Genomic DNA, 13,894 nt, shown 5'->3' on the forward strand with positions numbered 1-13,894 from the left:
ATAAAACAAAGTAGTTTAAAATTTAAATTTATTTTAGCAATTTGATAAATTATAAGTTTAAATTTTCTCTAAGGTTTCATTAATTGAGTCTTTTTTGCACTTGAGAAATAGATGTATTGAGCATATGGACTTTAATACATATGCACACATTTCTAGGCACATGTATGCATGCAAACTCACATGCAACAAACATTTACTGAGAAATTAGCTGGTATAAGCATCACACAAAACACTGGAGAAATATTATACTAAGAATTATCTTGATGAATAAACAACTAGTACCCCTGTTATATAGCTGTAAATTTGTGTTAAGTGCACTACAGTATATGAGATTATTAAATCAGTTGTTAACCATCTTAATATTCAGTCAGGCCCAAAATATACATGAATGTCAAGGATGAATGTTAAGGATGAATGAAACTTTTGTCTTTTTTTAAATTTTTAAATATTTTATAGCTTCCCAAGAGTTATGGATTCATCCATGAAATGCCTTTTCAGCTACTGCTACTTTAGGAGATATTTATTATTCATCCACTTGAAGTCAAATTAGAGTCTTTTCTATTGATAAAGTATCTGTTGTATTTCTGGAGAAAATAATCTAGAATCCAGTAAGAAAAGTCTAAGTAATGTTGTTTATAATAAGAAGTGCATATCTCGTGCATAATAAGAAGTGCATAATAAGTGCACAATAAGAAGTGACATAGCTTTCTGCGTCACCATGAGTTGGTGGACAACATTTCCTTTCCTCCTTTGCTTGACCTTTTACGTTGAATAATATTGGGAAAAAATTTACAGTGTAAAATATTAAAATTACAATATGATGAAAATAAGTGGAATTAGATTTCTCTTTATGTAGTTTGGCAACTAATTGAATTTGCTAAATATGTAAAATAATTTGCAACTATTTTCCCTCTCCCAAATTGTTTCATTATTTATGACATTCAGCTTTTTAATAACCTAAAGGGGGAGAATATAAAAAATGACAGCAGAGATCAAATAGTTGAATACATATATGGTTCACTACCTCACCTATCTCTGTCTTTTCTACATGAAATCAAATTTCCTAAGATTCTTACATTATTAACATTTCAATCTTGGGAGACATTTATGGGGTTAAAATGGAGAGTGAAATCAATGGAAAGCTGAAATGTGATGCCTTCTGTTTCTGCTATATTGGAAGAGAATCAAATACTAAATAAGGCCTTTAGCAACGTGATATTTCTGGCCAAATGATGGATATCTTGACTTTTTGTTGTTACAAAAGGAAGCAATTTATTTAACTTCTTTCTTTCCTCCCATTCTTTCTGGCTTATTAGCCTCATTTCATTTCCATAAATTATCCCACTGAAAGAGGAAATGGTTAATTGAAGATTGCTTCCTTAAAAACATTATTTCTTGTCATTAACAGCTGCAACATATTGTAATATGTGTTATTCAAACACACTGTGATGCTTTAAAAATAATTTTAATGTCCTCAATTATTTTGCTCTAACTATTCACTTCAACCCATAAGAATTCATTATGCCAATTTAACAACTCACCCTTCTTGTCTACTAGTAATATTCATGACAAAAGTTTGTATTCAAAATCATTGCTTTCTAAGTATGAAAAGTAGTTTTAAATTGATTACAATGAGACTGCTTTCTTTCTGGAAAAATTACTTATTGGCATAGACATCGTTTAGAGATATAGGTGTTCCTGGAGATATGAGAATACATTCATATAATTTCTCAAATATCTTTCTCTTCTTATTATCCTATATTTGAAATTTTTGATTTTGGAGTACACTTGATTAGTCATCATCATCTTCTACCATATCTCAAGTCAACTCTTGTAACATTATAAAACTTAACAAATTTAGAAGACTTGAAATGTTTACCGTGCAATAATGTATTCTGTCATAATGAGGGTTATAAACCCTATGCCATTTTAAATTGATTAAACTCTTAACATTTACATAATTATGATAACTCTGTCTTGAAAATGTCAAAGTTACATGAGATTTCAGCTTTTAAATGAAGAGTAAACTGTTACCTGGATTTGCCATTTAGCAAACATCAGCTAAGGGTTTATGACTACCTTGTGCCCAAATTGTGGAACACACAGTATGAGGGAGATAATCAGATTAATAAAAAATTGTAACAAATAAGACTACATGTGCTCTAAAGATACATGTAAAAAGAGATTTTTTGAAAACATAGAAGAAGCAATACTTTTGTTTGATACGGAAGAGAGAGCAGAATTGATGCTGGGAAGGAGTTCATAATTTGTTTTATTAGGGCTTCTCAATAAAGGATTTTAATTTTTGAATAAACAGTTGAAACTATCACAAGAACAGCAATAACAATAATTTCACCTCACACATTTATGACTACCTCTGTATCCAGACATGATACTATTATTTGTATGTAGATATATTTTAATAACAGAAAATATTTAAGGGGATTACAAAAAGTATATGCTGTCTGTAATTGATAAGTGACCTAATATATTTCAGACAATTTGCAATTGTTTGATTAAAAGCAAAGATAGGATAAAGGCAGCAATAATGGCACACAGGCAAAGCAGATGTACTGACAGAGAACAAAACTAGGCATGTGACAAGAAAATATTTACTAAGAAGTTATAAGGGTAAGACATAAATTTGTCTAATGGGTTTTTTCAGCCAATGTGGGGGGAGAAATATGATCAACTGGTGAGTCACAAAGTTCATTAAAAAATTCAGTTGTTCAAGCGAATCTCAATAATTCCTAAAAACTAACATTAGAAAAATTTCCCAAAGATAACACCATAGTCAACAACATTGGGACATAAACACAGTGAGCGAATCCATAGAGTATTGCTTATGGGTTCCCTCAACATAGATCAGAGGGACCCCACTCAACAGGATTCAATAAAATCAATTATATCATGGGATTAACACAATGTGTTTCATGTAAACTGCTCTTGGTTCAACTATAATCCAGAGAGAGATTTTAGATTAGATTAACCTGTATGTGCAAGATTTCATATCCTTCAGGAAATCTTTAATCAACAATGTTTTCTCAGGTGAGCTTTTGATTTATATTGTGTATTTATGAGTTCAACAGTATATGCTCTGAAAAATACTTACAGTGCAGGTATATTCTATGCCACCATTTCTATACAGAGCTGTTTGCTTTAATAACAGTCAAAATGATAGTGTATTTGCCATCCAAAAAATTGACAATCTAATAAGTTTAGAAGTCAAGAATCAAAATGTTGTTCCTGTTTGTTAAATTTTTTTTTTTTTGAGAGAAAGGGAAAGAACGAGACAGAGATGGGGGTAAAGGGGCATGGGGGGGAAGAAAGGAGGGAGAAAAGAAGAGAGAGAAAAACATATGTTATTAGACCCCTAATGTTTCCTATGTTGTAGAAAATTTACTCAGGCGGTTGGGATAGAAGGGTCAGAAAAGGGAATGGATATTTACTGAGTGCCTTCCTGTAGTCTATTGGGTGTAAGATCGGCTGCAAGGATATATTGTACAACATGGGGAATATAGCCAATATTTGGTAATAACTGTAAATGGAGTGTAACTGGTAAGAATTGTATAAAAATAAATTTTAAATTAAAAATTAAATAAGATATTTATTGAGTATCTGTTTATAAGGTATCAGGTATGGAGAAATTAACAGAAAAAATGTTTACAGGGTGTGACATCAAAGCACCCAACTATATGAATGCTTGGCTAAGTCCACTTTAAATGAAAGTTCTGGTCCTAAATTAAAAGTTGCTGATGATAGAAACATTATACTGCAGAGGAATTAAGAGAAACAAATGTATTCAGAAGATATTTAATTTTTTCCAGAATCTAACAGAACATACAGTAGGAGACTCTCAAACCAAAGAAAGAGAGTAGTACCTCTGCATACTAAGACTGATAGTTAATATGTATGACAGGACTTTTAGCTTCACTGCCTACTAACTAGAAGATTTTATTTTGCTTTCAATTTCGACAAGGGAGAGAAAGAAAGGGCCAACTTAGAGGGGAATGAATCCTTAAGGTATTGGCAAGAGTAGTTATTAAGACACCAAGACAGTGAACCAAATTCACCAGTCGTGCTTCTTATCTTATTCAGGTGGGAAAGTGTCTGAATGTAATATTTCTTGAAGTCCATGGCCTATTGCTATATTAAACCAAAAACAACTTGGTATAAATGTATTAGATTCTACTATAGATAAGTAACAGATGAAATATTTTTTAAATTCAAGAAGCATTTACTACTAAGAGAATTCTTTTCTTTAATGGGCTTTGGGAAACATTTGCTGTCACCAGAGAGCTTGGAGAGAAACTGAAAACTAAGCAGATTTCCCAAGACTCTAGAGGTGACAGAAAGCTCTCTGTGGATCAGTTAGAATGATTAAATTAATTGAGAAGACAAACAGTGACTTTTTTGAAAATGTACCTAATAGATGTTTCATTTATATTAAGCTCTATTATTATTATACAAGTTACACTGCTTTTCTTATTTGTGTATCAACTAATGTACTGAAGGATTTATACAGATTTCTATAGATAGATTTCTTAGATTTCTATAGATATCTATAGTAACTTGGACAAATTAGATGAGAGACAAGTCAAGTATTATCATAAATTTCTACAAGAAAACTAGACCTGAGAGGCATGGCTGGCAAGACAGAAGATACTGTTGGATAACCATATTGTTTGTCTCTAAATCCAGCTGATTTTTTTCTGTGTTATCATGCTGTCATAAATCTTATGATTCAGTAATATGTAGATATTGAATGAAAAGTTACTTCCTAAAAGTAATAGGATTTCTTTTTTTAATTAAATTTTTTTAATGTTTTTATTTTATTGGAGTCAGAACACAACATGAAATCCACCCTCTTAACAAAATTTGAAGTATTGTTCCCTGTAGGCATAATGTTGTATAGCAGATCTCAAGATCTCATGTATCTTGCATAACTAAAATGTTATACCCATTGACTAGCAACTCCCCATTTCCCTTTCCCCACGCCCCTAGCAACCACCATTCTACTATCTGCTTCTCCGAGTTTTTACTACTTTAAATACCTCATCTAAGTGGAATCATGCAGTATTTGTTTTTCTGTGGCTGGCTTATTTCACTTAGCATGTCTTCAAGTTTCATCCATGTTGTTGCATATTGCAGATTTCCACCTTTTTTAAGGTTGCATAATATTACAAGTAAAATAATTTCTAAATCAAAAGAAGTTTAAACTGCACAACCATTAGCAGAAAAAATAATGCATTCTATGTAAACTCTAAAGACCTCTGTGACAAGGCATACTGATTATTCATGATAGCTCCTGAATCACAGATCTTCCAGCTCGTGTTGGACATAGACACTCAATTCATCTCTATCCAAAGAAGCAGATGTCTTGCAAACTAGCACAGCAACATGTGCCATATCTATTCAATCAAAGATATACTAATAATTTCAGAGGGAAAACACTACCATAATGCATATATATATTGACACACAGATATATATATCTTCAACATGAAATAAACTGTGACTTGGAATCAGTTAAATATTGTTTCTTTACATTTCAGTCATTTCCTGTTTTTTATTATTTCTAGAGTTATTGATCTTTTAAATAAGAAGAGACAGATACTTTCCAATATTAGAAGAGTTTTGTTTCACACCTAGAACAATAAAGGAAAAAGCACTGGGATTGACATCCCTGGAGATAGCAAATGCAGGCAGAAGGTTGACTATAGGTAGAGTGAGAATAGGAGATGATGGCCATAGGCTGTGTATGGGAATTGGATGGAAGCAGGATTTTGGAAAGCTTTAAACTTAGAGCAAATCATACTGTCTATGACAGACAGAAGTACTCAGTTATAACAAGAGTAAAACTGTCAAAGTGATGCAAAAAAAGGGGGAAACATTTTTTTAATTAAAAATCTAGCTGAGTTTGAAGAAGAAAGCAAAAAATTTTCATCTGTCTGCACTGTCAGCCCTCTGTGCATGTGAAAATATATTTATTATTTTCTAAATTAATTTAATGAGTTCCAGATTGTACAGGATGTCATAATGGAAACAGGATTAAACAAGATAATAAGGAGGTTTTTTTCTCTAAATGAGTTTTACCTAGATGCCCTGTGTCGTTCTTTTGATCTTAACTGTGTTTCATTTACCACATTGAAGGAGGTTACATAAAGGGTAAAATAATAGAAACTTAATCAGGAAACAGAATTTCTTATTGCTGAATTTTATTATATACTCTTGCCATATTCTTTAGCCTAATTCTTGAAAATAATAAAAGATGTGTCATTTTAAAATAAGGACAATTGAAACCACATTGCATTATAATTGTGCATCTTTCTTCTGAACCATCCCAAACATTTCACACCAATTGATCTTCAGATCAAACTTGTGGATTATTTAAGGGTTATTGGTGGGGAGTATAAACTTCCTGAACTCTCACTTCTGTAAAATACTAGATAAATATTACTGGCTGGTAAATTTAATTTTACAGAAGAAAAACAAACACAGAAAGGCAAAATTAAGTTCTCAGAAATGGACTCTTATTTCCAAAAACCCAATCGAATAACTTTTCTGCTGGAGAATTGTGGCAGATATTCACTGGCACCATTAGTCAGGGCATAGAGTTTTACAATGAAAATAATATCTTGGAGAGTATTATCATGGCATATAAATGTATAGTTATACTGCACACATGACTGATTTTGTTAATATAATGCTATTTTCTGGTAGACAAATCTCTGTATATGCTTTATATAACCCATACTGAAATAATTAGTCTATTTAGTAGACACTTGAATTCTGAAACCTTGTCATTTTTGCCATCTTCAATCAAATTGGAAAAGACTTCCAACTTGGCAACAAATTCATCTCCTGAATTTCTGAATAAATACTTTGGAAAGTTGAGTTTACTTCTTTAACATTTTCTCATTTCATTTCCTCATCACCGGCCAGATAATCACCATGGCCACAGCTTTGAAGAAAGAATCATCTATGGAGTAGAAAATAGTAGCACGTTCCTGGAATGCAGTCCAAAATCACAGCGAGCTCTGGTCTATTGGCAATTCCAGAGGCGAAATGAAGAGCGAAAAGAAGAGGTATAGGAAAGAAACTGACTGGATTAATTCTATATGACATATGCCGTTAAGTGACCCCAGCATGGTTGACTTGAGAGGGGAAAAAAAGTACTGTGAATATTTGTTCTTTTCTTAACATACCAATACTCATTCATTAAAAAAGTATTAATTGAAGGCTGATTTTATGACAGACTTTGTGCTAGGAGTTAGAGAAACCAAGGTGAACTGGTAAGAGTTTTGTCTCAGAAGCTGTTTGGGGATATATTTTAGAGACTTCTTTTTTTCTTCCTGGAGTTATCTACAAAACAATTATGTTATCTACATTCGTATACAAGAAAAAAATCTAATCCTTCTACTAATTTTAACTTTTGTTCAATTAATTCTGCTATCCAAACATGTTTTCCTTTCTCCATTAACTTCCTCCTCAAATGGGAAGGGGCAGTTAAGGGAAAGGAGTAGTAGATTTTGGATAAAGGATCTGAGGTCCAATTATGAACTCTGATGTGAACTGTGCATGTAGTTTCACACATATCTTCCTCCTCAATGGATCCATTTATTCCTCTATAAAATTTTAAAAAATATATGCATAGAAAATCTCAGTGAGTACGCTGAGCCTTTAAAACTTTTTAAAAAGCATCAAATAGGGTAACCATAGTATGTAGGTGATTTGTGAATGTACAATGTGCAGACAATTTTACAAACATAATCTGAATGTAGAAGTAAAAGTCCTTCCATTATCTCTTTCGACAGTTGAAGCAGTCTTCAAACATGTAATCACATCATATAAATGTTAAGGTTGATTTTATATATTACCAGCTTTGGCTTTCAGAGATCTCTTTTGTAAACTGTATTCAAAATAAAAGTGAGGTTAGACATATTAAATAGCCTATCTTCATTTCACATCTAAGACTTAGGAAACTGAATAAGTAAGTAAGTATGCAATCCCATGTTTTTTTCTGGTTGCTCAACTGCTGAACTTATTCTATTTTTCAAACCTTATTATAAATTTATTCTAATGCTGCATTGTTTTCTAGTATCATGTTTCTGTATTTCCAATTCCAATATTCAATGTTAACTTTCTCCTATATTTATATACCTTATTTCAAATTTATAAAGTATATCTTTGTCCTTTCATCCCATTATCTTGATTACTTTAAATTATTATGAGAAATTCTGTTAAGACAATAGACAGCCAATATTTTGCATTACTTCTTAAAAAAAATTGGAAGAAATTTATAACTCTTTTCCCTGATAGGAAAATGCTGTCATTTCTCTTAAACTAGAAATTTTATTAACTATGAAAATGTGTCTCAGTACACAGTCTAAATTTTTGCTGAGACAGAGTTTTGGAGCCTATATTTCTTGTAAATATGTATGATTTTACTACATCTTTTCTTTTGCTAGATCAGAGTGGATGATCATATCATCAGGACCGAACAAGGCCTTCTATTGCGTAGTCTGCAGCGGAAGGATTCCGGCAATTACCTCTGTCATGCCGTGGAACACGGATTCATGCAAACCCTTCTTAAAGTGACCCTGGAAGTCATCGACACAGAGCATTTGGAAGAACTTCTTCATAAAGATGATGATGGAGATGGCTCTAAGACCAAAGAAATTTCCAACAGTATGACACCTAGCCAGAAGGTCTGGTACAGAGACTTCATGCAACTCATCAACCACCCCAACCTGAACACAATGGATGAGTTCTGCGAACAAGTTTGGAAAAGGGACCGAAAACAGCGTCGGCAAAGGCCAGGACATACCCAAGGGAACAGTAACAAATGGAAGCACTTACAGGAAAATAAGAAAGGTAGAAACAGGAGGACCCACGAGTTTGAGAGGGCACCCAGGAGTGTCTGAGCTGCATTACCTCTAGAAACCTCAAACAAGTAGAAACTTGCCTAGACAATAACTGGAAAAAATGCAATATACATGAACTTTTTTCATGGCATTATGTGGATGTTTACAATGGTGGGAAGTGCACCTGAGTTCCACCAATTATAAATTAAGTCCATGAGTAACTTTACTAACAGGCTTTCTTCCTAATACCAACACTTAATAGAGGTCAGGTGAATGCAGATGTTCACACCAGTGACTTAATGTTTCCTATGAGATTTCACTATACAGGTTTCGCTTTCTTCTTTGCCTGAGAAATAAAAATGTCATTTGCCATGTTGCCATCTAAAGAAGAAAAACTGCATCAGCAAAGCCATTTTATTGAACTAGAAGTTTTAAACTGCATGGATTTACTAAGCTGATGAATATTCCAAAACACTGTTGGATTCAAGGATATTTTTTGTCTACCAGCACTCGTGTTTATATGTACTGGAGGAGTAAAATGATACTGAATTAAACGGTCTGTGGAAATATGAAAAATATAAACCATCCATCATCCAGAAGAAAAGTGGAATACACTGGTCTACTACTGATGTCTTCTTCCAGCTTTGATCTAAAGATGTATTTTATTAAAACTATAATTTAAATGTACCATGACAAATATGCAGAAAAAAATAGCTCTTTTCTAAGCTAGAGTAGGTTTTTGTCTTACAATTATTGTGCTGTGTAGTTTTTGTTTTTAAAAACTCCAATTGTGTGCTGCTTTTTTTAAAACGTTGTTTTCAGTTTTGCAAGAGGAATAACCAATATTGTCCTAGAAACACATATACATCATTAACAACTAATTCCTAAAATCTGGATATAAATTATGCTTTATTTCTCTGAGGAATTAAAAAAAACACTTCCCCTTCTTCAAATATTATCTAAATTTATTAGAACCTGCATAATGTTCTTAGAAAAACAGCATTTAACCGGAAAAAAAAGAGAAGAAAGAAATAGATTTGTAAATGCATTTTCTTGTACCTAATGGATCAACAAAGAGAAAAGGAACTGCATATTTCATGCAAATAGTAAGCATTGGTTTAATTTAATGTTAATAGAAAATGTCTTAATTCTGCGCTTGAATTCCTGCCTGATATTTGAGACATAAAAACTCTCTCTCATGACTCCATTTGGAATTTTATCTGTCACTTAATTTTTTTGAGAAGAGGGAGATCAGTAATACTCAGAACAACCTCCTAAAAGCAAATTTCCCAACTCTGTTTACATTTTTATCAGCTGCCTCTTATCTCACCTTGTTTAAGACAATTATCTGCCTAAAGAACACATGACTCTTTTCAGGTCAATGGGATTGACTTTTATACAAACTATTTTCCAGGACACGGCTCACACTTAAAACATGTAAAGCTCTTTGTCTCCTGCAACAACTTATAAAATAAGATAAAAGATTATTAATTAAGGGCTTGCCTGCTTCATTGTCCTAAGATGATTCTTTGAGAATCATTGACTTCAAGATGTATAAGACCTTCAGCATTGCAATGCAGTTTCTTTTGCCCTGCACTCATGTTTCCAAGAATCCCTCTCTGGGTCCTTCGTCATGCACAGAAATGCAAAGGAAACATCTTATTGCTAATTAATGAAAGCAGCATTGAAATTCTAACTCTAGCTGTCTTGGGATTCTAATTAACTCAGCATTAATTTCTCACCTCAGACTACAGTGAATTTTTTTAAAATTCTCTATCAGCTGAAATATTTCACAGATGGAAGCTCATGTTTCAGTTTTAATGATTACTTTGAATAAATGTTTTTTTGACGTTTGTTTCAAATGGGAGCCTAAAAATATTCTACATTCAATTTTAGGCTCCAATGATTAATACAGTGTTACTTTTAGAAGTACATCCTCAAATGGTAGCTGAATTTTAAATTATTTGAAGGACAGACTCCTGTAGAGGAAAAAAAAAAAATGTTTGAGATATAAATCAAAGAACAAAGAGTGCTCCAAAAATAGGTCATTTAAAAATTTTTCAGAGTATCTTAACTGTACTAAAATTCACTGTTGCATTTTATTCTAAGTTTGCAGCTGAAACAAATCTATTTGCAATAACAGAAGTATCTTATTTCTTATTAGTCCTCAAAAATAAAGGATTTGAAGGGGTAGAGATTGTATAACTTCAGGGATGCCTTCCAATATCTGAATGCATTTTGTTTAGCATTATGAAATACCCATAGAAAGAATGTGTAGATTTCAACTAACAAACAAAAACAAATCCACTGACATGTCTTTATAAATCATCAGGTCTAAGTTTTCAAAGAAAATTATAGATATAACATGCAGGTAAATAAGTCTTATTACAGTCATAATATTCTGCCAATGTGTATTGAGGTGGGCAGTTTGCACAAAAAGTAATTAATGTCCCATTTAATTCAGTTTCAATAGACTTTGGCTTATGCATGTATCATCAGAGTTGAAACTTTGTTAAGAGACTCATGTGACCTTGAACAGATTATTACAGCAATCTTAAAATAGGAAAAAGGTACAGCACAGCAGAGAAATTATGACCCAGGTGAAATCAAACGCAAAATGTAAATGTACACTTACTGCTACATTTTATGTATTATTTAGTGATTTTCAGTGGTATGTGTTTAATATTTTTGCTACCTACAGATTAGGCAAAAGAGATGTAAATAATTTTGAAAAGAAGAGGAAGGACAGTGTAAAATGCAACTTTTTATAGGTACTCCATTTCAGTGTGTTCAACATCATCCTAAAATGCAAGATTTTCCCACATAGGTAACAAGGTGGCTTATGTGCTATTTAAGGGCAGAAGCTGTGTGCCCATTCAATCAGCATGTTTTTTGCCAGGTAGTAAATATGTTCCATATCTGTATTTATCATTGCATTTCAGATGGGAACTAGAAAACTGGAGAGAAAAATGTAATGAAACTGCTGCTGTAAATTATTCCTTTTAGCATGTATTCAGTTGCTAAATACACATTTCTTCAAAATATTTGAATTCAGATGTCTTTACTATTCCATGTAGCATATAGTGTCAAGGAACATAAGTTCAGAAAAGGTTGAGAACCAAAGTCAGGATGCTAGCAGATTTCTTCATTGTAGTCATCTGTAAACTGGGCTCTATACTTATGGAGATGATGTGAATTTAATGCCCTTTAAATTAAATACTGTTATTTTATGCCATACTTAAAAAGCAAATATGGGGATGAAATTCTATAATGTGTCATTATCATAATCAGTTTGGTTTCATTCTGGATCTACAAAGACGCCTAATAATTGTTATTGAAATTGGCTATCCTGAAGGTCATAAGCAAGCATTTTATTAATATGGAGTGATTAGTATAATATTTTGAAATCTTTGTTTTATGAATTCATTTTTTAAACACAATCTGTGTTCACTTTAATTGAAATCTATCAGGTTTCATGGCTTCAAATACACACATAACAAATAGGATTCAACATCAATGTTATAATGTGTTACAGATAAATTGGCCTAATGTCAAAGACATCCATGCTTTTTATTTTAATTTTGTTTGTAATAATTATTTAAAGTCAATGTTAATGTTTGCAAAAAACATGTTTCCATAAAGAAGAAAACATTTTTCAAAAAGTCTGCAAAATCCTATTAGTTTGATTTGTAACAATTTTTATAGTAATTAATTAAAGAAACATACTTTTTAAAGTTAATATACTAAGAGGACCTATACATGAAATAGAGAAAGAAGCCACAGAAATGGTGCCTCATATAGTATGGCCATTTTCACAGTCAACCGGACCAAAGAAGACAGCTTGGTTTTTCATTTCAAACATGCAAACACACACAGGCAGAGGCAGAGGTACCAAATCAAACTAAACTAAAAAAAAAAGGATTTTGAATATAAAGGATTTGGGCTTTTATTTTATTTTATTTTTTAACATCTTTTTTGGAGTATAATTGCTTTACAATGGTGTGTTACTTTCTGCCTTATAACAAAGTGAATCAGTTATACATATACATATATCGCCATATCTCCTCCCACCGGCATCTCCCTCGCACCCTCCCTATCCCACCCCTCTAGGTGGTCACAAAGCACCGAGCTGATCTCTCTGTGCTATGCGGCTGCTTTCCACTAGCTAGCTATTTTACATTTGGCAGTGTATATCTGTCCATGCCATTCTCTCACTTCATCCCAGCTTGTCCTTCCCCCTCCCCATGTCCTCAAGTCCATTTTCTACGGCTGTGTCTATTCCTGTCCTTCCCCTAGGTTCTTCAGAACCCTTTTCTTTTTTTTTAGATTCCATATATTTGTTGCCTCTTTTTGAATTATGGTTTTCTCAGGGTATATGCCCAGTAGTGGGATTGCTGGGTCGTCCTATTTTTAGTTTTTTAAAGAACCTCCATACTTTTCTCCATAGTGGCTGTATCAATTTACATTCCCACCAACAGTGCAAGAGGGTTCCCTCTTCTCCACACCCTCTCCAGCATTTATTGTTTGTAGATTTTTTGATAATGGCCATTCTGACTGGTGTGAGTTGATACCTCATTGTAGTTTGTATTTGAATTTCTCTAATTATTAGTGATGTTGAGCATCCTTTCATGTGCTTGTTGGCAATCTGTATATCTTCTTTGGAGAAATGTCTATTTAGGTCTTCTGCCCATTTTTGGATTGGGTTGTTTGGTTTCCTGATATGTATGAGCTACATGAGCTGCTTGTAAATTTTGGAGATGAGTCCTTTGTCAGTTGCTTCGTTGGCAAATATTTTCTCCCATTCTGAGGGTTGTCTTTTCATTTTCTTTATGGTTTCCTTTGCTGTGCAAAAACTTTTAAGTTTCATTAGGTCCCATTTGTCTATTTTTGTTTTTATTTCCATTATTCTAGGAGGTGACTCAAAAAGGATCTTGCTGTGATTGATGTCATAGAGTGTTCTGCCTATGTTTTCCTCTAAGAGTTTTATAGTGTCTGGCTTTACATTTAGGTCTTTAACCCATTTTGAG

The 13,894-nt window shown here is 32.8% G+C and overlaps 1 protein-coding gene across 1 annotated transcript in view; it reads left to right on the forward strand.

The window, feature by feature from the left end:
* SEMA3A (semaphorin 3A) overlaps positions 1-11,752 on the forward strand; it is a 548,785-nt gene extending 537,033 nt beyond the window's left edge. Inside the window, exons 18-19 of the mRNA XM_024129840.3 lie at positions 6,946-7,088; positions 8,472-11,752. Coding sequence (XP_023985608.1) covers positions 6,946-7,088; positions 8,472-8,927 — 599 coding nt within the window. The 3' untranslated portion in view covers positions 8,928-11,752. The remainder of the gene's footprint in view (positions 1-6,945; positions 7,089-8,471) is intronic.
* Positions 11,753-13,894: the final 2,142 nt, after the last annotated feature.

This window comes from Physeter macrocephalus, chromosome 5 (assembly GCF_002837175.3).
Source record: "Physeter macrocephalus isolate SW-GA chromosome 5, ASM283717v5, whole genome shotgun sequence".
NCBI classification, from domain to species: Eukaryota; Metazoa; Chordata; class Mammalia; order Artiodactyla; family Physeteridae; genus Physeter; species Physeter macrocephalus.